Source organism: Mustela nivalis, assembly GCF_964662115.1.
Source record: "Mustela nivalis genome assembly, chromosome: 9".
Classification (NCBI taxonomy): Eukaryota; Metazoa; Chordata; class Mammalia; order Carnivora; family Mustelidae; genus Mustela; species Mustela nivalis.
The window spans coordinates 93,164,060-93,192,014 of record NC_139028.1 but is presented as its reverse complement, the minus strand read 5'-3'; the positions used below and the strand labels follow the sequence as shown (position 1 = coordinate 93,192,014).

Below are 27,955 nucleotides of genomic sequence, written 5' to 3'. Positions count from 1 at the left end.
GTTCTAGGTGAAGAGGTAATCCATTAGAGCAAGGGTGGGCTGGCTGCCACCGAGGGAAGAGGCTGGAGGGTGCAGAGAGTGGGAGAACGTGACAGCAAAGCAGAACGAACTTCTGCTGGGGACAAACATCCCTGCCTTCACGGACCATGAGACGGACACTAGCCCCTTGATTAAAGCTAGAGGGCCCCCCACTTTTCTCTAAAAGCTCCTGCCTCCTGGGGTGTCCACCTCCTTCTGTCACCCTGCTTCAGAAGAGGAAACCTTCCTCTCTACAAAACAGAAGACACGTCCGCTGGCATCCAGGTACTGAAAACAATAGTAGTTTCTACTGTCTCTGTTCCCAGTGTAGGCCAGGCTGTGTGCTTTCTGTGACCTTGTCTCATTTCATCGTTTCAGCGTCCCCGCGGGGTAGGTACTGTGACCCTCGCCACTTGACAGATCCATCTAGCCCAACAGTGTTGAGTGTCTGGTAGGCATGAGGCCCTGGGGAAATAAGGCAGGGCTATGCAGCACATTTTCTTCCTTCTATTTGGCAGAAACATAAAACAACTCCAATATCAGCCTTTCTCAAGGGCTGAGGAGAGGTCCCGTACCACGTGGTTCTTGGCCACACCTTCCTCTAGGAAAGCCTTGGTGGTGGTGATGGTGGTGCTGAGCATGACTAAGAGGGCAAAGTCTCTTGAGACTCAGATGGGCTCAGCAGCCCATTGTCTCCATCCCCAAGGCTAAACAGAACACGATTGCCTCGTTCAAGCGATTTCCATGATTTCCATGCTGCGTAGTTCTTCTATTTTGAAAAGCTGACTATAAACGCTGCAGGGGGACGTTTCCCCCAGTAGTTTAGCATTATTATCCACCTCCCACCCCATCCCCAATAGCTGATTCAGAAACCCGAGATTAGGGGAAGACTGTCACCCCTAGGTCCTCTAGGGGGAGGGTAGCTAAGTTTCTACCCAAATACGTAGGTTACTCACTTACTCCACGAGACGAGGGTGTCAGGTTGATTTTGAACCCAAGTAAAATGGCCAGTACTTTCTGAACATTTTTCAAAGTTGACCTGTCTCTTAGACACAGGCAGTGTCTGCTGTCTTAGTAAGTAGGCCATCCAAACACCGGAAAAGTGGTATCCGAAAGACACAGTGTACCAGGGGCCAAGGACAATACTGATTAAGATCAAATAGCTAATTATGAGCCTTAGCCTCCAAACTGCTGCCGGATGAAGAAAGAGCAGTGTGTGCCATCCAAGCTAATTTCGCATGGATACGGTCTCATTCGCACCCACAGGGGGCTGGGTAGCATCGGGGGACAGCGTTCCATTGGCTGGAAAGAGATAAAAAGGGTTTGTGGTGGGGACTCCTGTTGGTGTCTTTATGCCTGGTGGGGGGGGGGGGGGGACCTTTGTGGAGGTGAAAGATAATGGGTTTAGCCCAAAGGCACTACACTCAAATATAAGCTGAACAGGAAAAGTGGGGAAGAGAGGGGGCCCATCCAGGGCTTGACTCTGGGTGTTGCTCTCATGTTCATTCAGGTTTCTAGAATGAACAAAGCCCAGTCAGAAAGTTAATGCCTTTTCCAAACAAAATGAAAATTCTGTCACAAACTGTTTCCTTGATTTTGGAGACCTGTGAGAACGAGTGTGTACCAAGAGTGTGCTAAGAATTGAGACCAACATGTCCCCATCACCCAGCCCCCAAGACCAGCTAGGTAAGGGGTCACAAATTGTGTTGACTTTGGATCTGTTTCCTTTGCCAGAATTCTCAGATAATCTTTCAGTTCTTATTAAAAAGAAAAAGGAGCACCCTGGTTTAGTTTTGTTTTTGTTTTTTTTTAATCAGGGGGCTGTCTGGCTTTCACAAGTATTTCATTCCTATGCATATCCAGAAAAGAAATGTACACTTTTTGATGTGCAGTTCTGTAAATGACATCAAACCATTTCTGAAGACAAGCAGAGTATGAGTAATAGTAATTACAAGAAATCAAAACGATTTAGAAGCAGGGCAAGAACGAGCAAAAGAGATTATTCACACAAGGGTGTGAAATGGCGCTTCCACGTTTTCATCCAGTGAAATGATCGGCCTTGGCTGTCTCTGATTCTGAATTTTCTGGCAGCAAAGGCAAACAGAGAAATGCCTTAGGTGGTGTGGCTCTCATTGTATATTAAGTGAAAGTGAACCCAAGTTCAGCAGGAGATGCAAATATGACCCATTTTATTCTAACCCCTAGTCCTTCCTCTCTCCTTATCTGAAGACGCATGGGTGCTGGGGAAATGTTTTCCACTTCTGTCTTGTAAATAACAAATGTGACTTCTTTTTATACTAAATATTTCTAAAGGCTAGAGCCTTCTACCTTCTGCTGCTCCTGAAAAAATGAAGGTAGCTGGGCTTTATTACACTTGTACCATTAACATGTATGCTGCCCTGCTGGCTTCCAACCCCATACTCCTATACTCTGCTTCAGGGTTTTCTTGGGCTCCCAAAGCCCACTGGCTCATGTGTGTGGGCAGACAGGAGGTGCTGAGGAACTAATGTCAATCCCATCATCCTTCCACAAATGATTGATCGCATTTGGTAGGTAATAGCTCCTACCCCTTGATCCTTGGGTAGGATAAGTCAGAGGCAGATTCCACTGTGTCTCCCAATGGCATTGACCCTCCGTGGCCCCCCGTGGTAACTTTCTTGATAATGTGAACTTCCCTGTCTCACTACTATTTATTCTTCCTGGGATTCCCACCTAAACAAGCTACTTGCATACTCTGTCTCACAGCCTGCTTCTGGGGGAACTCAGCTTGAAGTACCTCCCGGAAATATCTCTTTGAGGGGCTGACTTCATAGAGGGCTAGTACTCAGGTCAGCTAGATCAGCATTTGGTTGTTTCTTTACAGTATTAGGTAAGCCTTGGATCAGGGCTGAATAACATATATTTGGACTGCATTGTCTGAAGGACACTCAAAATAGGATTGTATTGTTGATTTTAGAAGATCCAGTGTTAGACCTGAGAATCGAAATCTTGCTCTTTCTTTAACGAGCGCGCGTGCTCTCTCTCTCTCAGTCTCTCTCTCTCTCTCTTTCTCTCTCTCTCTCTCTCATACACACACACACACACACACACACACACAAGTGTGTGTGCATAAGAACCAGCCCAGCTCTTTATTGGATGGAGTGGCAGAAGTGAGTGGAGACTCCAGTGGTGTTTGTGAAGCCAACCCATAATATTTCCTGAAAGACTTGGAATCTTCTGAAGGAGTTGAGCAAACTGTCGCCTAGCATTTTTCAGACACGGATTAGAAAGTGTGTGGTCCCAACCTGTGGAAATATTTTTGGGCCTTCACTAATGGTCTCTTCTTTCATAGTCATGCCCTTGATCAACTGCGATAATGAAGTGGATGGGAAGGTGGTCCACTTTCTAAATTAGGATAAAGAGCGTGGACTTCCTTTGTCATAGCCGGTATAATTGACTGATCAGAGAGCACAAAATAGTGGAGTTATTTGTGTGTACCGAAGAACCGCGTTTCCTAGAAATGTCTCCACATTATCTTGACATACTCTCAGATGTCTCCATCATCATCATACCCATTCCCTATAGACCTTCTGGACCTGCTCAGCTCGCATACCTTCTATCCAGTAGGCATCTTAGTGTACCGGTCAGGGGAGAGAAAGATGTAACTTTTCTTGCTTTATGTCAGTTTCAATCCAAGTCTAAGATCCATAATTCGGACTTGTGAGAAGTACGGTCTGTTGTTGTTGGGGCCTCCTCTGTACCTTCAGGTTGTAAAACCGTTGCTGGTTTTACCCAGACAGCACCGAATCTTCACCTGGTGGATTCTGGGGACGTGCTGGTTAGCCTGGAGAAGCTTGGTGTCACAGAGCGCCTGATCCCTGCTGGGGTGGGTTGGGGTGGGGCTGGCCAGCAGCCAGAGCACTGTGGAGGCTGCAGGCTCTTCTGATGAGATCGGATCTCTTTAGATGCCCCAGCAGTCATCCTTGTCAGAATCTGCCAGGAGCCAAAAGGCATGCAGAGCTTCATGCCCGGGACTGAGAAGACCGCTCCTCTGGTGTCTTGTCACCCTGCCCCACCCCCACCAGGAGTGCCACCATGGGGAGGCCCAAGGGGCCCTGAGGCCCAGGGCTAAGAAAATAGCACTGTCCTTGCTTAGTTTGTTCCCCAGGCCAGTCACTGAGCCAAGATTTTGGGCCCAGATGGTTTCTGAAAGGAGGTTCAAGATCAACCAGTGAGGGAGTTGGGGAAGCAAGATGGGAAAGAGGAGGAAACCAAGCAAGAGTGATTTCTACTCAACTCCCAGACTCAGTCCAATCCGGAGCAGGGTGCTGGGGAGTGTAAATGATGCCTTGAGGAGCAGGAGTTGAGCTATTTATACACCTTTCTGTTGTCATCTATGGGCAACCCTGGGGTGGGTCTGAGGGGATGGACATCTTGGCATCTTTCAGCTCTTCATTTAGGCAAGGTGGTGCCCATGCCCAAGGGCAGTCTTCGAAGGTGGCAGGTGCCAGGTTCATGTGTAGAAGCTGACCTGGGGAAAGGATATGGATGGGACACCAATAGCTTTCACTACAGGGCCATCTCGAAGCTCCCAGATATCTTTCAGTAAAGTGGCATCACAGCGAACCACCTCATCTCGTCACCTTGAGAAAAAAAGACAGCTAGAGAGTCGTTTTTTAAGTGTTTATTGGAAACAAGAATGCACCCCCCAAGTACTGTTTCTGTTCATGAGAGGGTGTATAAAGGCGTGCGAAGCTTAATGTGTTGATGTCCCCGGGCTGGGTCCTGAAAGGACCAGGGCAATGTGCTATTATTATTAACCCTGGAATATTTTACTTAGCAAAGCAGCAGCTGGGTTCTCCTTCAGGCCAGGGGTGCAGCTCCTTAACATACCCACTTGGCTTTGTGTGAAAATGTCTATCCTGCTGGGAAGAAAGGAAGCATAAAGCCCTTGAAAAATCAGATAGAAAGGAATCAAGGATCTGTTTAATGGGGAGACACAATGGTTTCTAAAAAGAGAACCCACAGGGGGAATAGAGAGTTTTTGAAATCTAACCCTGGGGAGCAGGCTTTGATGAGATGCAGGTGGTCTGAGGACCCAGCAGGTCAGCATCTAAACTGGGAGAGATGCGGCACCTGGGTGACTCAGTGGGTTAAGCCTCTGTCTTCGGCTCAGGTCATGATCTCAGGGTCCTGGGATGGAGCCCCACATTGGGCTCTCTGCTTGGTGGGGAGCCTGCTTCCCCCACTCTCTCTCTGCCTGACTGTGATCTCTGTCAAATAAAATAAAATAAAATAAACGGGAGAGGAAGAGATGTGCAGAGGAAGTCTTAGAATACTGTTTAAAAGCATCCTCGGAGAGTGCACAGCTTTGGCAAGTACGAGAAATAAATGAGAGGGAAGAGAAATGATGCCTGGTGGAGGTTTGATACAAGAATACAATTTTAAGGCTTCATTTTGCAGGATTAAGAGAGATGAGTGTTCAGAGACTGTGGCTGAACTCGGAAGTCTAAGTCAACACCCTGAGTCCAGGCCTGGAAGCCCATCATCTATAGATATTATCAAGAGGCCAGAAAATAGAGTGGAATATTTGATTTATTTAATTAATTGATTGATTAATTTCTAAACTATAGAAATTTATTTTCTCACAGTTCTGGAGGCGGAAAGTCTGAGATCAGGGTGCCAGCGTGGTTAGTTTCTGGTGAGAACTCCCTTCTTCTTCTTCTTCTTCTTTTTTTTTTTTAATTTCTTTTTAGTGTTCCAGAATTCATTATTTGTTTTATATCCAAATAGACTCAATAATATGACTTTAGATTTCCTTGTGGGTTTTTCTTTAAGGTGTATGAATTTGGGGAATTGATTTTTTTTAAAGGCTTATTTATTTTTATTTTAGAGAGAGAGAGCATATGAGCTGGGGTAGGGAGGCGGGCAGAGGGAGAAAGAAAGAGGATCCTCAAGTCGACTCAGTGAGGAACCTGGCACAGGGCTCAATCCCAGGACCTGGAGATCATGACCTGAGCTGAAATAAAGAGTCAGACACCTAACACTGAGCCACCCAGGCACCCCAAGGAATTGATTTTTTTTTTTTAAGATTTTATTTATTTGGCAGAGAGAGAGAGCACAAGTAGGCAGGCAGGCAGAGAGAGAGGGAAGCAGGCTCCCCACTGAGCAGAGAGCCCAACTTGGGGCTCCATGCCAGAACCCTGAGATCATGACCCCAGCCAAAGGGAGAGGCTCAGCCCTCTGAGCCACCCAGGTGCGCCGAGGAATTGATTTTTAAAAGAAGTTGGGTGCTTTGTAAAGAAAGGCAAACAGGGGAAAAGGAGACTACGTGTTATGTAAATTATTCCTCAAAACCAGCCCAGCCTGCTAAGTGTTATTATCCTGTTTTACAGACCAGAAAAACAAGGTTTGGAGAATTATGTAAGTTTCCCACGCTCTGGTTCATTAAGTGGAAGAATGAATACATTTTACCCTTTACCCCTTCCATGACCTACTGTGTGCTTACTCTGGACACTGGGAACCAAATAATTATTTGAACCTGTGTCTTCTGATTCTGGCAGCCCTTCTTTGTCCCCCAGAGTCTAGTGAAAGAGCTCATTCCCATCAGAGCTGGAGAGAAGTTGGATTACTCTATGATGATGATAATGAGATGCCCACAGTGTGGAGGGCATGGGAACGTCAAAAACCGTGCATAGCAGACTGAAGGCTAGGTTTATGGGCTGAGCAGGGGAACCCAAACCATTTTGACTGCTACTTTAAAAAATGAAAATAATGAACAACCACAAAAACAATAAACAACAAAATTTTATGGTTACATGTTTTGATTATCAAACAGGGGGAAAAAAGTATAAAGAGGCAAAAATCATTTTGATGTTACAAGCCAGAGATAATGACTATAATTATCTCAAAGTATGTTTCTCCCCGTCCATTTTTCTCCCAGCTTTGGCAGCTTAAAATTTTTTTCTCTGATTTTGGCTTTTAGCAATTTTGGGCAATAGGTCTCTGTGTGGTATTCTTCACATTTCCCTGTCTTGGGATCTGTAGACAGATGTCTTTAATCAGTTGGAGAGATGTTTTCTGCTGGTTTTACCCCATTCCTTTTTCCTGGAATGTCAGGTACATGCTTTTATTAACTTTCTCACTGTTTCTTTACATTTTCCTGTACATTTTCCATTTTTTTAACTCTTGGGCTTCATTCTGAATTCTTTCTTGTAAGTTATGTTTCCATCTATTAATATGCATGAACTGTATCTGATGTGCTGTTCTACTTACCCACTGAGCTTTACATTTCTGCCATTGTCACATTGCAATTCTAGATTGCTCCTTTGGTTAGTTTCTAAGGTTTCCAGTGTTCTCCTGAAGTTCTCAGTTTTTTGTTTTATTTCCTTGAGCATGCTCAGCATATTTATTTTCAAGTAGTGCCTGACAACGATAGCATCTGAATCCTTTCTAAATGTCTTTCTGTGTTTCTCTTAAATTTTAGCCATATAGGTTTTTTTTTTTTTTTTTTTTTTAAGATTTTGTTTCGAAGTAATCTCTACACTTAATGTGAGGCTAGAATTTAGAATCCTGAGCTCAGAATCCCATGCCCCTGTGACTGAGCCGGCCAGGTGCCCCAGCCACATAGCCTTATGTTCCATTGGACCCCAACTCGGAAGCATCATTTGGCACTAGGAAGCAATAACTCAAAATGAAATAAGAGTTCTCCATTCTAAGATCTCATTAAGTTTAGGGTGCACTGTTGGTTTAATCATAGCTTCTCTGAGAGTTGGAAGTAAAGACGTGCTGCGTGAAATGTACACACGTGTCCTGATTTCAGACATGTCTCATTAAAAAAGAGTAGGCATCTAAGAATTCTAGAAACAGGGCAGAATTCCCCAGCCTTAGGCAGACTTGTTTACACATCCTGACTCAGTTTCTCTTTAAGTTTCCTTTTAAAACCTCATCAGGGAGAAAGACAAGATAACCTGAATTATCCTAAGGCTTTTTTTTTTTTTTTAAGATTTTTTATTTATTTGTCAGAGAGAGAGAGAGCACACAAGCACAGGCAGAGAGAGCGGCAGGCAGAGTCAGAGGGAGAAGCAGGCTCCCTGCGGAGCAAGGAGCCCGATGTGGGACTCGATCCCAGGAGGCTGGGATCATGACCTGAGCCGAAGGCAGCTGCTTAACCAACTGAGCCACCCAGGCGTCCCGATCCTAAGGCTTTGTTACCTCCAAAAGGCTTGCAAACTCTCCAGTGTTCCTGCTGGCTAAACCCATATTAAACGCAGTTAGCAACAGGATCCTCAGGAATTCTGCACTTAGGAAACATGGGGCAGGAGCCTAGAGGACCACAGAGTCCTTACTTCCAAAAGAAGGAAAGCCCACCTCTCAGGCTCACAATAGAAGGGATTGCTTACCTTCTGCTGAGGCCAGTGTGGCTGGAGTGTAGTTCATTCTCTTTCAGTATTTCAGGACTGGCCTTGAGTATCACCAGAATTTTTCTTAGCCATGAGCTCTGGCAAATAAAACTCAAAATGGAGGAGGAACTCGGCTGGCATTGCACAGAGTATAGCTCTTTGTGAGGTTAACTGACCACAGAGTCTAGCACTGCCCAGGGCAGGCAGCAGGCAGGGGCTGTGGCCAAGGGAAGCCAGCAGCCCCTGGGCCAGCAGACAGCCACTTCTCAATGGCGGCTGATTATTGCCATGTGGCCATACAGACCCAGGGTTGCCAGATCTGATTTTTTTCAGAAGCCAGTAATACAGATTTTTATGAGCCATCTCCTGGTTTTGATGTTGGCAGTGAATTCCATTTTCTAAAACTTGCAGGTATGACACAACATGCTTCTGAGGTGGTTGCAGCTGTGGGCTCCTGCTGCTTGTTTCTGGGCTCCGTGTTTAGTATTCAGTGAGCCTCTGCCTAAGAAGGTAGTCCAGGGGCTCCTGGGTGGCTCTGTCAGTTAAGCGACTGATTCTTGGTTTTGCCACAGGCCGTGATCTCAGGGTCGTGAGATTGAGCCTGATGTGTAGGGCTACATGCTTAGCACGAAGTCTGCTTGAGATTCTCTCTGTCCCTCTGCTCCTCTTCCCACTCCTACGCTTGTTCTCTCTCTCTAAAATGATAAATAAAACCTGTTTTCAAAAAAGAAGGTAGTCCCATCACTGTTTGTAAAATCTAGTATGGAATGCTTTCTCCTTTCTCTGCCTCTCCCCCCACCCCCACATCAGAGGAGTTTTTCTGGAAATACAAGCACTGGGCTTTCTCAGTACACTTGAAATTTCAAAAAGTGCAGTGCCCTCCCTCGGCCATGTTGGTATTTTGGAAGACTCCCTCAGTGAAGTCCATTTTTTACAATTAAAATGGGATTCTGGAGTTTTCTCCCAGCATGGAAACTGCTCATATTAAGTAGCCCCAAAGCACATAGGATATCATTGAAATCATGGGCCACATGGTCTGTGGGCAATCATAGAGTAGACAAACCAGTAATTTGGTTAATATCAGCAGCCTTGCCAAGTTGCCCATGGGGAAATTTACTAATTTTTAGTTCTCAGATATTTTAGAAATGTTATATGGATGGAGATTCTTTTCTTGCCTGGAGGCAAGCACACACGTTGCTTAAAAGGTAACCGGGCATTTATGGGAAGAAAAGCATGTCAGAAGCACAATCACATTGCTTGGGGACTGTTTCACAGGGATGAGACTGTATCTTAGAAGAAATGATTAAAAAGAGACCAGGGAGACTGACAGCAAGTGGTACCCAAATGCAGTAATTAATGACTGAATTCCTCAGGGGTCCTACTCTGTGTCCTTAGGGTGTAATAGTCACCATTGTGCCATAATCCATTTGAGAAAAATATGTTATCCGATGGAATCTTTTTTATAAAGATTTTATTGATTTGACAGAGAGAGAGATCACAAGTAGGTAGTGAGGCAAGCAGAGGGGTGGGGGGGGGGCGGAGAAGCAGGCTCCCTACTGAGCAGAGAGCTGGTTGTGGGGCTCGATCCCAGGACCCTGGGATCTGACCTGAGCTGAAGGCAGAGGCTTAACCCACTGAGCCACCCAGGCACCCTATCTGAGGGAATTTTTCCAGGATTTGTCTAGTATCCTGTTCAGTGCTCAGAATAGCAGGTGTTGCCTCTTCTACTTTGTGTGACTGTCCAACCTGAGTTAGAGAATAGAAATGCCTTTGGGGGGCACCTGGGTGGCTCAGTTGGTTAAGCGTCTGAATCTCGATTTCAGCTCAGGTCATGATCTCAGGGTGATGGGATCGAGCCCCGGATCAGGCTCCCTGCTCAGCACAGCATCTGCTTGAACTTCTCCCTCTCCTGCCCATCCCTGCACTCTAATGTCTCTCTCTCTCAAATAAATCTTTTTTTTCTTTTAAAAAAATAAATGTCTTTGTAATGAATATTGTTAAACATTTAGAGGGAAAGTGTGTGTACTTGGAGATCAGGGGAACTTCTTCATATCTCTGAATTTCTATCATCTGGGTTTTTTTTTTTTTTTTAAGATTTTACTTATTTATTTAACAGAGAGACACAGTGAGAGAGGGAACACAAGCAGGGGAGTGGCAGAGGGAGGGGGAGAATCAGGCTTCCTGCAGATCAGGGAGCGTGATGGCAGGGCCCGATCCCAGGACCTGGGATCATGACCTGAGCCGAAGGCAGACACCTAACGACTGAGCCACACGGGCGCCCCTCTATCATCTGGTATTTTAGAACTATACCTTACAGCACACTTGTGTCCCTGAAGATGAAACATAAAATCTAAATTCATTTCATCTATGCAGCCTTGTCTCTAGTAAATTCTGTTTTCTGGGTACAACACAAATAGGAAACTGAGGACTCTAGTTTAATTGTCCCAGCTTTAGGGAATGAAGGAGATAATACAATGACACTGGAAAATAATCATCCCTGTGTACTGATTGTAAAATCTAGGTGCGATGTTTCTGCTGTCCAGGCCTGCCCAGCTCCCACAGCTCCAGAAAGAAATGAACAAGACCACAGGAGAGCTAGTTGTGTCGAATTTATTTATATGGGGAATGAAATACTTCTTGATTTAAGAATAGATCGTTAAAACAAGGGGAGGACATGTCTAACACATACATTTTCTGTTACGAGTTTTTTCTTGCTGATTCCTCTGGGCACCATCGCTGGCAGGCTCCACATCGCTGCATTTTTAATTCAGTGAAACATGAAAAGATCCGGTTCTAAAATGGAATGCTTCACACTTTTAATAGTTCTTTATTTCTCTCCCTTTTATTTTTTCTTTTAGTCCTTGAAGAAAGTAACTGCTCAGACCCCGGGGGTCCAGTTAATGGGTACCAGAAGGTAACAGGAGGCCCTGGGCTTATCAACGGGCGCTATGCCAAAGTTGGCACAGTCGTGTCCTTCTTTTGTAATAACTCATACGTTCTTAGCGGCAATGAGAAGAGAACTTGCCAGCAGGATGGAGAGTGGTCGGGGAAACAGCCCATCTGCATAAAAGGTAACGAATGAGTATGTGTGACATAGATGGAGTTGTTGGACCTCTTGGAAGCTCCCTACCTGTGTGTGAGCCCCTGAAAAAGATACCATTCCCTCTTAGGTTCTCACTGGCACCGTCTATGACTCTAGGTGGAAAGCCATCCCTGAAAACATATGCTTCTCTTTCGGACCTCCGGAAGACCTACTTCTCCTAATCACAGCTTCTCGCTGTGATCAAGAAGAGTTAGAAAATTATCAGAGCAGTTTAGAAAAGATGACAGGGCCGGGTTTTATCTATGTAAACCTAAGGTCAAAATCGAGGCCATCAGTGGGGTCCAATATAGCTACATTTATCTACTCTCTATGAAATAGGAAGTTGGCACAGGAGATAAAAGAACAAAACAGGCACAATATCCCTGCTAGCCTGTGTGGCGGGAGGTTTAAGATGTTAACATAAAGAAAAACATCTTACTAAGATGGCAAGACCTCCAGCATTCAAGGCAGAGTTAGAGGAAATGAATGAGCAGTGTGTGTTGAGAGAAAGGGATGATCACTGTTGCTTGAAATAGGGACAGTTGTATGCGGCCTGTGGGGGCCAAGCCAATCTGGGAGGCGGGGAAGCGTTCACAAGAGGTGCAGAGCAGCTGGGACTATGTTCCTGTCACAGAAGACAAAGGAAAACAAAAGGTAGAGGCAGAAGTGAAAGGACCATGGTAAACTCAAAGTAGGGCCAACAGGGATTCTGGGAAGTAGATTGAAAAGGTTGGTTTGGGACCAGAAAACATGGAACGTTGTATAGAGAACCTTCAAACTTACCCCTTTGGTGGTGGGGATGCATAGTTTCTTTCTGAACCGGGTCAACAGCCCCTGTATTTTGGGGGCAGGTCACAATTATCTGGCTGTTTCCTAGGAAGAAAAGCATGTCCTTGGCCTAGATTACCCAGATAATTGCCTTAATCCTCCACTTTCCCTTCTGGGTGTTTGTCAACAACCCAAGTCATGGGAAAAGAAATGAAAGAGGAAGGTTTGTGAAAGGAATAAATCACTTTAGACTTTAGCCAGAAGCGACCTTCCTCCTCACCAACACAGACTCCGATTCTTGATTTCATTAAGTATGGAAACGGTGTTTCATATGTCCTTGGAGATTTTTGTCAACTCTTCTCTTACAAATTAATAACAACCAAAGTTCTCTAGTTTGCTAATTAGATGAATGTTGGCCGCTTGATTGGGAAAGTGAAGAAAGAGACACTTCAGCAAAATTAAGCCTGGGCTTTGAGGTGCCCTCAAGTGATCATTAGGAGCCTCGATTTCAGAGGAAGGAACTAGAGGAATCAGCTACCCAAGACTACCCAAGATGACACTGCCATCTGGTCTTCAATGAGAGCCTTGTAGTTCCCTGCGTTGGGCTCTATTTTAGAACCTTCATTTTCGATCGTGACTCCACCTTCCATCAAGTTCGCCGATGCCATTTGTGGGAACAGATAGTCCCAATCTAATGACAGCCAAGGTTTCACCTCACCCGGGTGGAGTGGCTTTTCAGAAGTGCGTCCCCCATGGGCGTTGTTCAGAGGGGGTTGTCCATTTCGATGAAAGGCAGCGAGCTCTTTTGCTAGGGAGCTTTCCACACCCACTGGCATACCTCCCCTCTGAGACGTCTGGGGGTGTCCAGAAAGGGCGGTCAGGGATGAATCTGAACCGAATAAACGTGAGCAGTTAATATGGCAAAAGCTGATGCCCTCTTGTCTCCTTCATTCTAGCCTGCCGAGAACCAAAGATCTCAGACCTGGTGAGACGCAGAGTTCTTCCCATGCAGGTTCAATCAAGGTGAGGTCGAAACACCTGGGCTCTGGCTCCAGGCAAACGCCTCGAGTGTGTCGCCTCCCACCCCTCTTCCCCCACTTGTGTTTGGCCAAAGACAGTCCGGGGTTTCTTAGGGACACTCAGTGCTGCCTGCTCATGAAAGAATAGGGCCTGTTAGAGGGAGGCTGATGAGCCAGCTGCCTTTGGCCAAGAGGTAGCAACTGCTGGAACATGGACACGGTTCACGGGATCGTGGGAAAGTAGGTGGCTGGTGGGACTCGAGACTTGATGATCCTTGAGGAACCGGGTTTTAACACTTGAGTCTTCCTGAAATTGCTCTGTGTTGACTAGGGCAGCTTCTAGGGAGATGGCCTTCCTGCCCCGTGCAATCAGCTATGGCTCAGGAAGATGTTGGTGGTAATCAACCAGATGAGGCAGGTCGCTGGTCCCCAGGAACCAGAGACAAATGACCACCCCTGATGAGGGAGGAGAGCCCTCAGATATGCCTGCCCAGACTTCCTCCTGGGAAGACAGAGGTGGGGACCACTGTGGGGGCAGAGAATTGGCCCAGTTCTATGTCTTCTCTCCTCATTTTGTAGAAGAAACTATTCTCACCTCATCTCCTACTACTCTCTTCCTCACCCTCTACTCTGGCCCCGCAGGCGGCCCAACTTGTCCCTCCCTTTCCCCCAACAACGCTGCTTCAGAGCCTTGGCCCTTCTGTCCAGACCCCACTTCCGCTGCATGTCCGGGAGGTTTAAAGCCTCGCTCTGTCTGCTCCCGGCTTGGTGTCTACCTGGCAGAGAGACCTTTTCTGACCGTCCTTTGGAAAACAAGAACCACCCCCAAATGTTGTAGTACCGGTTAATGTTTTCTCCTTTTACACTTCATATAAAAAACAAAGTCATCATCAACCTCAGAGAACTGATCAATAAAAGGAAGGAAAGTAATCCTACCTGATGCTGACTGCAGAGCTGTCTTCTGGGCTCTCGTATTTGGCCTTAGGTCTCAGATTTGCTCTCAGCCCTACCTGTCTTCTTACCTACGGGTTTTTGTTGTTGTTCAATTTCTATCTCTACCTGACCTCACCAAAATAAATGTGTAAAAGTTATAAGTGCAGGAACGTTTTCTGTTTTGTTCATGTTCAAGTTCTGGGGCCAAGAGCAATGCTTGCTGCAGAGGAGTCACCCCCCCCCCAAAACACAACCACCCCAAACAGTGAATGAATGAATGAATGAATGAATGGGTTTGACAAATAATGGCTCGAGACCGGGTTTGGGCTCTCTTAAGCACTGTATTTTGTATTCTTTGGCAAGTTCCTGATCTTGCTAAGCCTTTAGTCTCCTCTTTTGAAAACTCAGGGCAATCCCGATAACGCCCATCTCTGGGGATTGCTGTAGGGATTAGATGCGGCAGGCGGAGTGAGCTAGCACTTACCGCGTGTTCGCTACATGCCCGTTCCTCCTCTGAGTGCTTTGCAACTGTTTGTTCGTTTAATCTTTCCTGCAACCTCTGAGGTAGGTATTACTATTATTGCCATTTCCTGGTAGGGTTTCTTACCAATTTTAGTACAGATGGGTAAAGTGAGGCTTGGAGAAATTCATTAACTCACCCAAATCACATTGCGGACTGTAGATCCAGGATGCGAATTCGGATCTTCATAGTGTTCAGGGTCTTAGGCACTAAGCTGCTGCCCAGCCCAATGGAAAGGCTTCAGCAGAACACTCGCACAAGTGAACAGCTGTGAGTAGCAGCTTTTGCTTTCAGGAATGGTCACAATGAATCCCAGTGATTAGAACCGACCCCAGCCAAGTGACCTGAAATACTCCTAAAGCAGGATATTCATCAATCTCTTACCTTTCCCTTGGATATTTCCTTCTATCTCTGTTCTTCCCATTTCAGGCAGGGCATTTCCTTGGGAACAGTGACAGTGGAATACAAATTCCATCTTTTCCTGATCTTTATAATTTACCTGGAGCTGGACTCCTCACTAAGTGGGATGAACCTGTTCTTTCCAACAACACATCTTGTAGAGGAGCCCCTGAACTACTAAAAGACCACTGCACTTTGCATTTAAAAAAATTTTTTTTAATTTATTTAAAAAATAAATTTAGTAACAGTAACAGTATTCATTGTTTTTTGCACCACACCCAGTGCTCCATGCAATCCGTGCCCTCTCTAATACCCACCATCTGGTTCCCCCAGCCTCCCACCCCCCGCCCCTTCAAAACCCTCAGACTATTTTTCAGAGTCCATAGTCTCTCATGGTTCACCTCCCCTTCCAATTTCCCTCAACTCCCTTCTCCTCTCCATTTCCCCTTGTCCTCCAGGCTATTTGTTATGCTCCACAAATAAGTGAAACCATATGATAATTGACTCTCTCTGCTTCACTGATTTCACTCAGCATAATCTCTTCCAGTCCCGTCCATGTTGATACAAAAGTTGGGTATTCATCCTTTCCGATGGAGGCATAATACTCCATAGTGTATATGGACTACATCTTCCTTATCCATTCGTCCGTTGGAGGGCATCTTGGTTCTTTCCACAGTTTGGCGACCATGGCCATTGCTGCTATAAACATTGGGGCACAGATGGCCCTTCTTTTCACTACATCTGTATCTTTGGGGTAGATACCCAGTAGTGCAATTGCAGGGTCATAAGGAAGCTCTATTTTTAATTTCTTGAGGAATCTCCACACTATTCTCCAAAGGGGCATTTTTAAAGCAATTGTAATGGGAGGCTAGGTGATAAGATGCCAGGTGGCTCACGTGGATGAAAAAGCAAGCCTATAACTTGGTTTTAAGGATCTTTCTGGAAGACAGGCTGCTGGAATATGGATATACCTATCTCCAGCAGCCTGGTCACCCAAGGACCACAAAAGGCAGTGTCATCTTTCAACAGATGGACCAAAAGATGAGCTAGCTGGTTTGCCAGTTCGGAAGCTCCTTGAACCGCAGACCTTGTTATAAACAAGCTAAAGATTCATTGAATGAAATCAAAGTGGATGGAATGTTTGCTCTGAGGGAAGCACTGAATAGACTCATCAAATAGATTTCTTACGATGGCATCAGACGGCACAGTAGAGACACCAGGTTGTGAATCCTAATTGTTAAGTGCTGCCTTGAGGACCATCTTAGCTTCCTGTGTGCCCATCTCTAGTCCCGCCCCTCCGGGCTTCCTTTCCCCATTCATTACACAGAGATCAACACACTGTTTCCTAGAGGAATTCTAACTTCTCAGTTAGTAGTCGTTAGGCGCTGATATAAAATGAACGCAGGCTGTCCAAGGGGTGTATGTCTCCCCCAAGAATCCCGGAGGGGTCTCTAGGGGCTTCAGCTTTCAGTGCTCATTTGAAAGGCCTTTTCACATTTACACACAATGCTCTGAATTTCTGCCAATCAGCGTGCTCTGAGAAAGCCCTACTCTCCGAGGTGTACTAATTACAGACACTGATTGCTAAATCAAGCTACTGTATCCACACAGTTTAGTTCAAGTCAATTCGTGATATTGCTCCATTATGATAATGTCTGGAGAAAAAAAGACTCCCGGCTTCAGATGAATTTCCTTTCCTGTTTAAATCACAGTTAGTTTTTCTCTGTACGCTTGTATCGCCTACCCTGGGACAGCAGCCCTTATGCCGGATAGTATTCCCTGGTTAAAATCCTAGACAGCTGGAGGCGTGCCAGAAATGGAAATAGAGGCACGGAATGAAGGTGGAGGGGTGCGAGAGAATTTACTCGGTGGTAGAGGGGAAGTGTGTGTGCGCATGCGCCTAAGAGAGAGAGAGAAAGATGACCAGGACGGGGAGTGGGGGTTGGGGGCAGAAGGTACAGAGATCCACAGAGGAGAGATAGCCATATTTTTTTCTGCCATGATTAGATGTCTGCCAGGGCTTGGCACGTACACAACAGGGCCATGGTGACTGACTCTTGCCCTCTCTCTCTGGGCCCTGGGTCCCCATGTAGGCAGACGCCTTTACACCAGCTCTACTCGGCATCCTTCAGCAAGCAGAAACTGCAGGGTGCCCCCACCAAGAAGCCCGCCCTTCCCTTTGGAGACCTGCCACCCGGGTTCCAGCATCTGCACACCCAGCTCCAGTATGAGTGCATCTCGCCTTTCTACCGCCGCCTGGGCAGCAGCCGCAGGACGTGCCTGAAGACCGGGAAGTGGAGCGGGCGAGCCCCATCCTGTGTCCCCAGTGAGTCAGGGCTCCTCCCGGGACAGGGGCCGGGGCGCTGTCTGTCCTAAGCTTCCTCGGCCAGTGGGCCTCCAGCTAATTCCGTAGCTTGGTTATGTCTGATAGTCCACAGCTGGACCTTCCTTCCCTTGACACAGACTTCTAACTCTGGAGAAACTGACTCTTTAGGTCTTTGATGAATTTTTTTGGAGGGGCCATACTTCCTTGTGGATCGTTATTTTTTATTTATTTTTTAAAAAGATTTTAGGTATTTATTTGAGAGAGAGAGAGAGCCCCCTTGCAGGGGAGTGGCAGAGAGAGAGAACCATAATGAAGCCCCAAGTGGGGGAAGGGTTAATGACATCAGAAGACTTCTACTTAGACGGTCTTGGATACCCTGTCCGAGCCTGTTTTCATGCTTAGCATCCCATGGTACTCAATAGGCAGTTATTGATTAGGAGATGCGGTGTTGAGTATCCATATGATTATGGTGATAATGACTAAAGTAATACGTGGAGGACTCTGGAAAAGGGTCTTGCACTTACCAAGTTCTACCTTCCCTACCCGCTTTGTCAAAAGATAGCAGTATGGCTTAATTCTTTGTGGTCAAGTTTATCATGATAGGCATCATATTTTGAGTCTGTTTGCATAGATCCTCATCCAGTCTCCACAAAAACCCTATGAGACATATGCGGTGATTAGATCCATTTTGCAGGCAAGAAGACTGAGGCTTTAAGAGATCTGGCAATTTGCCCAAGGTCCTATTGATAGGAAGAGCCTAGGATCCCAAGCCTTCCATCTTAACTTCAGACTTTATAGCCAACCATGTCAAGGTGGCTGATGACTACACAGTGGTCACAACACCCGTGGACCCACCTTTCCAGATCTGTGTTCTCTGGGTTGCGCAACACATTCCCCTTTGCATGGAAAGGTCTGAGTTTATCTTACTGAGCTGGTGTTTCTTCACAGTCTGTGGGAAAACAGAGAACATCACTGCTTCCAAGAGCCCAGGACTGCGCTGGCCGTGGCAGGCGGCCATCTACAGGAGGGCTAGCGGGGTACACGGTGGCAGCCTGCACAAGGACACGTGGTTCCTGGTCTGCAGTGGTGCCCTGGTGAATGAGCGCACCGTGGTGGTGGCTGCCCACTGCGTAACCGACCTGGGGAAGGTCACCATGATCAAGACAGCAGACCTCAAAGTTGTCCTAGGGAAATTCTACCGGGATGATGACCGAGATGAGAAGACCATCCAGAACTTACGGGTAAGAGAGGGCTGTAACCTGGAAACCAAGTGTTGGCTCAGCAAACTCCGGGGGGTAGGGGTAGGGGTATCAGTGGTGGGGGTGGGGGCAGTGGCTGCATCCATCCTGACGCCTTAGCACATTAGTACCCAGCCCAGAGCCTGGCAGGGAGCAGGCACCCAGTATTTCACATACATACTAGAAAGGCACATCTAGAAAGACTACGGAGTCTTTTTTTCCTTTCGTTTTCAAAATAAGATTTTATCATATATCACTGTGGTCATCAAAAGATAATCTCCTATTCTGTTTAGGGCATTGTACAAGGTAGGCTTCGAGGACTTAGAAAGGTTTTACCCAAGATACTGCTAAGCAATCTTTAATATTCCTCTGTCTTCTCTGCCTATCTCCCTCCCCCTCTCTCTTCCGTCCACCTACCCACCCTGCTCTCTCTCTGTCCACCCATCTGTCCATCTCTCTGCTCATTGTTGAGCTCCCACAGAATGCCAATCACAGAAATGGATACAAAACTGAGTAAGGCATGGAAAAAGGCACGGTCTTTGCCCTGAAGAGTCCACAGGCCAGTGAAGAGACAGACCAGCATATTGTGATTAGTTTGACACAAAAGAAGCCCCGAGGAAATGTACCCAAATATACTTGAAGTAATAGAACCTGCACATAAAAATGTTAGACTACATCATACATGTGAGCTCCTAGAGGCCCCCATCAAAGACAATGATCAGCAAGGGTTGGGACAATCAGCAAAGACTGTGGAAAAGTCTTGTGGAACATTCTGGGTGTAGCTTTGTTTACCTGGAGCCAGAGGTTGCAATCTGGTAGTCTTTTAGGGGCTTGTGTTTGCATAATGCTAGCACACATTTTTTTTTTTAACCAGTTATTTGCCAACATTTAAAAATCAGGAGGTTCAGATGAAGATCTGGAATCTCTCTCTTTTTTTTTAAAGATTTTATTTATTTATTTGACAGAGAGAGATCACAGGTAGGTAGAGAGGCAGGCAGAGAGAGAGGGAAGCAGGCTCCCTGCTGAGCAGAGAGCCCGATGTGGGACTCGATCCCAGGACTCTGAGATCATGACCTGAGCCAAAGGCAGCGGCTTAACCCACTGAGCCACCCAGGCACCTCTGGAATCTCTTTTTTGAGAAAGTCAGAAAGTTGGCCACTTCTTGGCTTGGCAGTGGCCAGTGGAGCCCAGTGGCCACTACCCACTTCGGATGGGGTAGGCACCCCTGTTCTCGGCAGCCCCGTCTGTCACCCCACTTAGTTAACACCACCTGGCAGGCGGCAGTGCGCATTTCACTCCACAACCCCCCAAATAAAGCCTGAAGCAAAGTCTCTCCAAATCTTTGTAGCTGTCTCCAAGACATTTTGTCCCGGTAATTTAGCCCCGGGGCTTGCCTCTTATTCCCTGTGTGGTGGAGGGCTCACCACTGTCGTCCATCTCTTGCATTTGTAGATTTCCGCAGTCATTCTGCATCCCAACTACGACCCCATCTTGCTAGATACGGACATCGCCATCCTGAAGCTCCTGGACAAGGCTCGCGTCAGCACCCGCGTCCAGCCCATTTGCCTGGCGGCACCACGGGACCTAAGTGCCTCCTTCCAGGAGACCCGCATCACCGTGGCCGGCTGGAATGTGTTAGCTGACGCAAGAAGCCCCGGCTTCAAGAACGACACGCTGCGCTCAGGGGTGGTCAGGGTCGTGGACCCTCTGCTGTGTGAGGAGCAGCACGAGGAACACGGCATCCCTGTGAGTGTCACGGACAACATGTTCTGTGCCACCCGGGATCCTGCCGCCCCCTCTGATATCTGCACAGCAGAGACGGGAGGCATCGCCGCCGTGGCCTTCCCCGGACGGGCGTCCCCCGAGCCACGCTGGCATCTGGTGGGGCTGGTCAGCTGGAGCTATGACAGGGACTGCGGCCACAGCCTGTACACGGCCTTCAGCAAGGTCCTGCCTTTTAAAGACTGGATCGAGAGAAACATGAAGTGAGCCTCGGGCCCGGAGAGACGCTGTTCGGGCGTCCGTCCCATCCAGACGTGTGTGGCACGAGGCCATGTGGGCCTGAAGCTTGACTCTGCCCATGAACTTGGCTGAGCCAGGGCTTCTGACTTCAGGATTGAAACTCAGTGGAGAGGGAGCAGACCTCACCTTCTGGGAGGCCACTGCGACCTTGGTTGCTGAGACCATTCAGAAGACAGCAGGGCTGCTAGCAAGAACTGAGTTCCCTCCAAAGAGACTATGCAAATAGCAAAGCAGTGGTCCCCACTCCACCAGCCCCGTGGCCTTGCCCGCCTTCCCTTCCGTGGTGTCAAGGTCATGGCCAGCTCTGGTTGAGAGGTGTGGCCAAGAAGTCTGAGATTCAGGAGGTCTCTTCCAAGACTGATCACATTCCAAGGAGCCGCCTGTGGGACTGCCCAGGACACCAGAGCTCGGGTGTGGCCTTGGCTTCTGTGTACATTGCTGCAGTAAAGCGTGGTCATTCTGTCAATCCCCTGTATATATTTTAATAAAATGAGGGTTGGCTTCTGACCTACAGAACAAACGGGCTGTTGTTCTGATTCGTACATGCTGCTTCTCAGGGCAGTGGCTTGGTGACAGCCCTTTAGAATAGATCAAGTTGTCGTTTCCAAACAGTGCGTATGGCAAAACTGATGCCGTCTTTTTAATACCAGCCCCTGATTGTGCTGGGTTATGGGCTGGAGGAGGAACGACAAGGGAGACCATCAGATGAGGCACAAACAGAGGAAAATACCAAGGATTCGATGATTGCCAGTGTTCCCTCCGGTTCTCATGTTCTCAATCTAGCACAAAACTCAGCTTTGAACCTCTATCTTGATGACATGTCTTCACGGCCTCTGAATCGTCATCTCCTCCTTACTCACACTAGATTGAGATATGCCAAGAAATGGAAGCTTCCCTGGTTTCTGTAACTGATGGGATTTTCCTTTCCAGCCCCATCTGGCTCCTCCTGGATGGTGGAGGGAAAAAAATGAATTCAAATCCAGACCCCGAAGCGATCTGTTCAGGCACATTCACTTTGGGGGTCAGGGGGGCAGGGGGGGAGACTCACTCTTTTATCCTTTCTTCTCTGCTCTCTTGGCCGGTCTCCTGCCCCCCAGATGGTGCTGGGGAGGCTGGGGGACTTCAAGCACGGAAACACAATAGGATTCCCAAGGGCCTGCTGGCTTCTTGGGCGTGTGTGGTGGGTCTTTCCGATTCCTGGCCATTCTGCTGACACTGACCATGGGCACTGTGGCTGCAACCACTGACACTTGCACTGTGTTTTCTCCGCTTCCCTGGAGCCTGGCAGTCCTCCCTCTGGTGTGGCTCCTCCTCACCCCTGGCTGACACTGGCACTCCTGAGAAGTGGGGGTGACTCCCTTGGACCCTGGTTTGCATCTCACTGCCCCAGTGAGAGCCTTCTCTGGCAGCCACCCAGCCAGACTCTCGGTGACCTCCCTGTCCTCCCTCTGGGGCTTTGTGGGAACATCTCGGTCTTATCTGCCCTTCATTAGGGCTGAGAGCCCAGGGCTGGGACAAGGAACCCTGGAAGACATTCACCTCCTATACGGCCAAGCAGGAATGCTATTGCTTCTCAGCATCTTAGAGAACATTTTGACATCTTGGTCTTTAACCCCAACACAGGAGGTTAGGACACATTTGTCTTCCAACCTGCCTTGCCATCTCTGTGTCTTTACTTAGTCCCCAGAGGCAGGAGACAGTTTCTGGTACTTTATGTTTCTATCAGGCTTTCTTGGGGCTTTCCATAGTCTGTACCCACCTCCTGTCTCATGGCTTAATCTTAGAGCAATGTACTAGTTACTGACTTCTGAGTTACAAACATCTAATGCTCGTGGGTTAGAACAGGCAGTATTTATTTTCTCCCAGATTCAGTGGACCAGGAATTAGGGAGCTGAGGTTGGTATGGGGTTTTAGTCATCTGAGACCTTAACTGGGGCTGGAGTATTGGGTTCAACAAATACTGGGTTTGACTAGATTGCTCAAAGGTTTTTTCCTTCTTTTCTCTAAGCCTAGAAGACTTGGATCTTGAGAAGCATAGCAGAAGTTGGAGCAAAAAGATCTGAATTAAGATTTTTTATTTTTTTTTAAGGATTTTATTTATTTTGAGAGAGAGAGATAGAGAGAGAGAGAGAGAACAAGCAGGGGGATGGGCAGAGGCAGAGGGAGAAGCAGACTCCCTGCTGAGCTGGGAGCCCTATGCAGGACTCGATCCTAGGAATCTCAGATAATGACCTGAGCCAAAGGCAGATGCTTAACCCACTGAGCCACCCAGGCGCTCCTAAATTTCTGCTTTTCAATTCCCTTTCTGAATGACCTTGGGTGAGTGACCTAACATCACTACCTCATTTTCACCAACTGTTAGGCTGACATAATAAAACCTGTTTTTTGTGATAACTGGGATGATCCAGTGAGGTGTCACGTAAAGCGCTGAGCAGGCGTGTGGCTTAGAGCTGGTGCCTATGATTCCTGGATCCCCTACCTGGACCATCAATTCCCAACCATATACAGCTGTGGGCGGTGGTGAGCAAGTCTGTGGGAGGCTGTTGCCTTTTCATGTGGTGTTGAAACTAAGTCAATAGGGCCAGAAAGCTATGGATGGGAAGTTGACAAAGCAAGGACAAGCTGAGACCATGTGTTCCCTTGCTGTCCCCCATCTCAACGACCTTCAGGAGAAGCTGGCACCCCTTGCACGTAGCTGTACACACACCTGCTTCAGGACACTTGGAGAAGACGGAAGAGGATTTCCAGCACGTGCTAGAGGAGCTGCGGGCCTGGGTGCTGTCCCTCCCCAGCAAGGCAAGCTGGGGGATCAGTGACAATGTATACAAACTGTCCCAGTTACTCTAATGCTACCACCTTTCAGAGCGTGGGAGGTAGCTGCTCCACTCCCCTCTTCAAATATCACGTAAGTTTCTCTGGTTCCAGCCCTCGCTGCAATCACACAAGGAAGGGAATTCTGCAGAGTTCCAGCTTCCCCTAAGTTGACCTAGAACAAAAGCCATCGCAAGTCATGGAATATGCCTGCCAGGCAAATGTTTGTCAACTCAGAATGCATCTGGGGGGAGCCTGAAAGGACTCCTGATTCATCCAGAATAGTTTGGTTCTAATTCCTTTTACAGTTGTTCTATTGTCTTTTACGCACACGCAGCCTCCAACATGGAATGTTCTATTGGCGAGGCCTTGAGGAGCTGGCCTGGTACTTGCAGCTAGGCTGTGGTGCTCTTCTGTTGAAGGTCACTGATTTCACAAAACGCTAATAGCCGTCAAGATCATCTGTGATTGTGATGATCAAGACACCAACAAGACCACATCATCTTGTCTACGGACAGACAAAAGGAAGGTCACCATACCAACTCCCGAAATACCAAGCATTTCCTCCAGTTAATATATATGACCACTGCTTCTGCCAATTGCAGTTTTAGCCTTGAGCTGGTCTTCCTTCCTTTTGGATAAGGTTTATTGTGGTAGCCATTCCAGAATTGTGTCCGCTTACTGATAGGACCCAATTGAGAACAAAACCCTACTTCCTTGAAACATTCCCCAAATCACCTAAGAGAAGCTCAAATCCTACACATTCCTTCTGACACTATTCTGGTGATACACCCCAGAGATCCCCGTGATATCTACATTCTCTTATATGTCAAAAAGTAGTTAAGTCTGACTTGCTTAACTGTTGGTGTGCTGCTGGCGATCTTTGGCTGGAGATCGTTGAAAAAAAAAAAAGGTATATACTCACATATATACTTCTACGTATAAAAGAAGGAGTCTTGCCTAAATCCTATAGATTTTAAATTTTGTATATCATATGATGACATTTATATGATACATCAAATGGAAGTAAAGTCTGTACGACTTGGGCAAGACTCTTACCTTCCTTAGGAGCAGCCAGGCTTACACATCAAGTGAACTGACTGGTCGGCGCACACTGTATCCTCTCACATAAACTCCCACGGGGACTGAGACCAAGGGGCAATCCACGCTGGCCAGCATTTCCAGTTACCCTGTCTTTCACAGGGTTCTCAGTCCCTCAGCTGAGTCTTTGGAGTGGTGGATGGGAAGGAAGTAGGATGTTCTAAGTACAGAAAGAACTTGGCAAGTACATAAGTTTAAGCATGGAGAGGGATGGCCTGGAGAAGGGCCAATTATTTCCCAACACGAGCCCTTTATTACAAAGAAGGGTGAGGTGGGCCAGCCAAGGCAAGGGCAGTCAAGGTGAAGTCCATTGGTGGTGGATCTCAAATGCTAATGTTTAATAATTGGGCTTCTTATTGCCCATTGGCAAATATCAAGCTCACGGTCCTATCTCCAGGAGGGAAAGGGTAGAAGTGGAATCCTAGAAAGTCCCATCTGGCTGGATGTTCGGACAGAGGCAGCGGTTAGAAGACGCAGCCTGAGGTCTAATTCCAGTTCTGACAAGTTGCACGCTATGACCTTGAGCGTGATGCTCCATCTGTCTCCTGCAGTTGCCTCGTCTGTAAAGGGGAGCGACAAGATGAGAGGATGATGCGTCTGTGAATGCAGCATGTAAGATAGTGTCCGACCCATTGCACTCTGTCGACGTTGGCCGATGTTACGGTCGTCGTTATGGTGTTCTTCACGAGCAGGAGATTGGAGATCTAGGAACCCGTCCGGGAAAAAAAAAAAAAAAAAAAAAAAGTACAAGGGTCCGAGAGGAGAAGAGAAGTCTTAGAATCCCAGCATGTGGAGATAAGTTGGATAATCTTTGGAGTGGGGTTGATCGCCGGAAAGGGTAGGCAAAGATAAACCGGGCCGTGGGTTAGAGGAACCGAAAAGGTTGAGAACAAGGGCGGATGGGACTGTGTAAGTGGGAGGTATCTGGATACATTTCCGAGACAAAATGCTGGAGCTTATGGTGTTTTTTTTTTTTTACTTTTCCCATCTGCATGTGAGTATGTGTGTGTGTTGGGACAGAGTGGGACAGAGGGGCTGGATTTATTAAAAGGGAGCGGGCTCCACTGGATGGGTAGGAATCTTTACGGTTCTTTGGGATTTCAGAATTTTCAGGTTGTCAAATTCATCACCTACTCAGAATTTTAGTCGATAAAATCCCTTCCAACCTGAATTCAATAAAAAATTGGGAGTTCATTGATTTTCCACCTGCCTGTCATTCGTTCAAACGCAAAAATTAGTAGAGCCCTTACTATGGGTGAAGGACTGAGATGCTAAAGGCAGACAAAACAGGCTCAGTGTTTGCCCTCAGTCGTGTGCCCCCAGAAATGAGAAATCATGGTAAGGACTAGGAAGGAGAATACGGGGTGTCGTAAGACCATACGGCAAGGGGGGGGTGCTGATCTAATCTGGAGGGTGGGATCAAAACTTGCCTTCCTGGGTTAACTACCAGGTGGGGGCGGGCATAGAGAAGAGCATTTCAGATAGGGAGAAGAGCATGTGCAGAGGTGTTGTGAAGCAGGCTTCCTGGCAGGTTGGAGGCAATTCTAGAAACCAGGAAGGCTGCAGATCAGAAAGCCTGAGGAGGGGGATGGTACAGTGTGAAGCTGGAGATGGAGTCCCCTGGTCCCTGGCCACCTGGAGGACTTGGGGGACGAGGCGAGTGGGCACGGCCAGAATGCCCCATGTGTGTCAAACCCTGTGAATTCCTACATGTGCACTAGCAATGATTAGTGAGGTCATCAACCCGTCAAGTGTAGCCTTTGGCTTTGACTTGGGGTTTTTCCACTGCACTTCTAACCTGGACAGGAAGACCTTGAGTGTCACTGCTCTGACACAATCACATATTGTTCTAATAGAGAATGATCGTAAATGGAGGGGAGATCACAGACGGCTGACGGCCGATGCAGGACACAAAGAAGGGAGACACTTCGATTTGGGATTTCTCTCCCGCCTGCCTTGTATTTTTCTCCTTCTTTAGCATCCTGTGAAAATTTTGAGTGAAATAGTTTGGATCCCTAGGGCTTGGGGAAGTTTATCTTTTCAGGGCTGTTGGAAAGACGAGAACATTTTGGAGTGGTTTGGTAGCAATTTGTGGTTTCTCTTTGCTTTTCTTGGCAGGAGAGCTTGCTCTCCCTGGCAGGCTCTGCCCGGATGTGGCGAGGAGGCCCCACATTTTAAGAAGACGGTCTCAATGGCTGAGTTTTTTAGGGCTCACTTCCCATTTGTATTCCGATTCGCTGAGTGTTTATGCAGATGCTTGTGGACTGGGTCTGAGGGAGAGTGTTGTCAACAAAGAAAAAAAAAAAGTAGTAGATAAAATTAGGGAATGACTTTCTTAGGTGAAGAATAATATTAGAAATTGAAATCTCAGAGGAAAAAAACCCCACAGTGTTCTGTTCCTGAATTTATGGTTTCTAGGAAAAGGTAATTCCAGATCAAAAAGAAAGAAAGGACATCATTACTCCCCGTTTGCAAAGAACAGTGTGTGTTACACAGAAAACAACTCCACGTGCTAAGAAATGAAACCTCCAAGTGAATTGGGTGGCTTCTAATGTACCCATCTTATGCAAAGGCATAATTCAGACTTTGATTTAAAAAAAAAAAAGATCTCTGAATCTATAATCTCAATTTAGAAGTAATTTCCTAGTTGCTGTCTCTCATTCTTTTAGTAAGGAAAATAGCTTTATAAGAAAGATACTTTTGGGATTTGTTACAAAGCCTCTCTCAGAATAATCATGCAATTTCATATAGATGTGAATAGAGAAAATAGAACTAATCCTATCACTGGATTTTCTGAGGTCACGGGAGCCTGACTTGGGTCCTTGATTGAGCCCTTTAGTCAAACCATTGTGCATTTCACCACGGTGAGCTGGTGTCAAGCGGAGAAATCACCCGAAAATAAGCAGTTTTTTCTCCACCCTTTGCGCAGCAGAAAGATGTCACTACGGAATACTGTAAAATATCCCAGCAAGGAACAAAAGGAAAGATGCGTAACTGGCATTCTTAGCCATGATTAGAAGCAACTGGGGGGTGGAAATGAAAACACAGGAATCATTCTCAGAAGGTACTTCCACTGTATATAGGAGCAAGCTACTAAAAATGAGACAGGCACTCTAATTTAGATTTTTATGGTTTTCACGGTGGGCGTAAAGAATTTGCACCAACACTGACATTTAACCTCCAGCCATGTTGTACTAGGAGATGCTGAAGTACCGCAATGATATACCAAGAACTCACAGTTCATTCCTCTCCATTGTCTCCTTTCCTCTTTCATCCCTACCGTGAACACAGAATGAAGTCACGCTCCTCCCATGAGAATCCATCAGGAAATAAGTGT

At 46.9% G+C, this 27,955-nt stretch overlaps 1 protein-coding gene across 5 annotated transcripts in view; it reads left to right on the top strand.

The window, feature by feature from the left end:
• Positions 1 to 21,226, top strand: part of PAMR1 (peptidase domain containing associated with muscle regeneration 1) — a 151,618-nt gene extending 130,392 nt beyond the window's left edge. For 4 of the 5 annotated variants that reach the window (XM_082748954.1, XM_082748952.1, XM_082748953.1 and 1 more), the window contains 5 exons: positions 11,258 to 11,470; positions 13,206 to 13,272; positions 17,214 to 17,446; positions 18,395 to 18,687; positions 20,137 to 20,975. In XM_082748954.1, coding sequence (XP_082605080.1) covers positions 11,258 to 11,470; positions 13,206 to 13,272; positions 17,214 to 17,446; positions 18,395 to 18,687; positions 20,137 to 20,673 — 1,343 coding nt within the window. In that variant the 3' untranslated portion in view covers positions 20,674 to 20,975. Of the gene's footprint in view, positions 1 to 11,257; positions 11,471 to 13,205; positions 13,273 to 17,213; positions 17,447 to 18,394; positions 18,688 to 20,136 lie in introns of all 5 variants that reach the window. The other variant, XM_082748955.1, reaches the window with a different exon arrangement.
• The last annotated feature ends 6,729 nt before the right edge of the window (positions 21,227 to 27,955 follow it).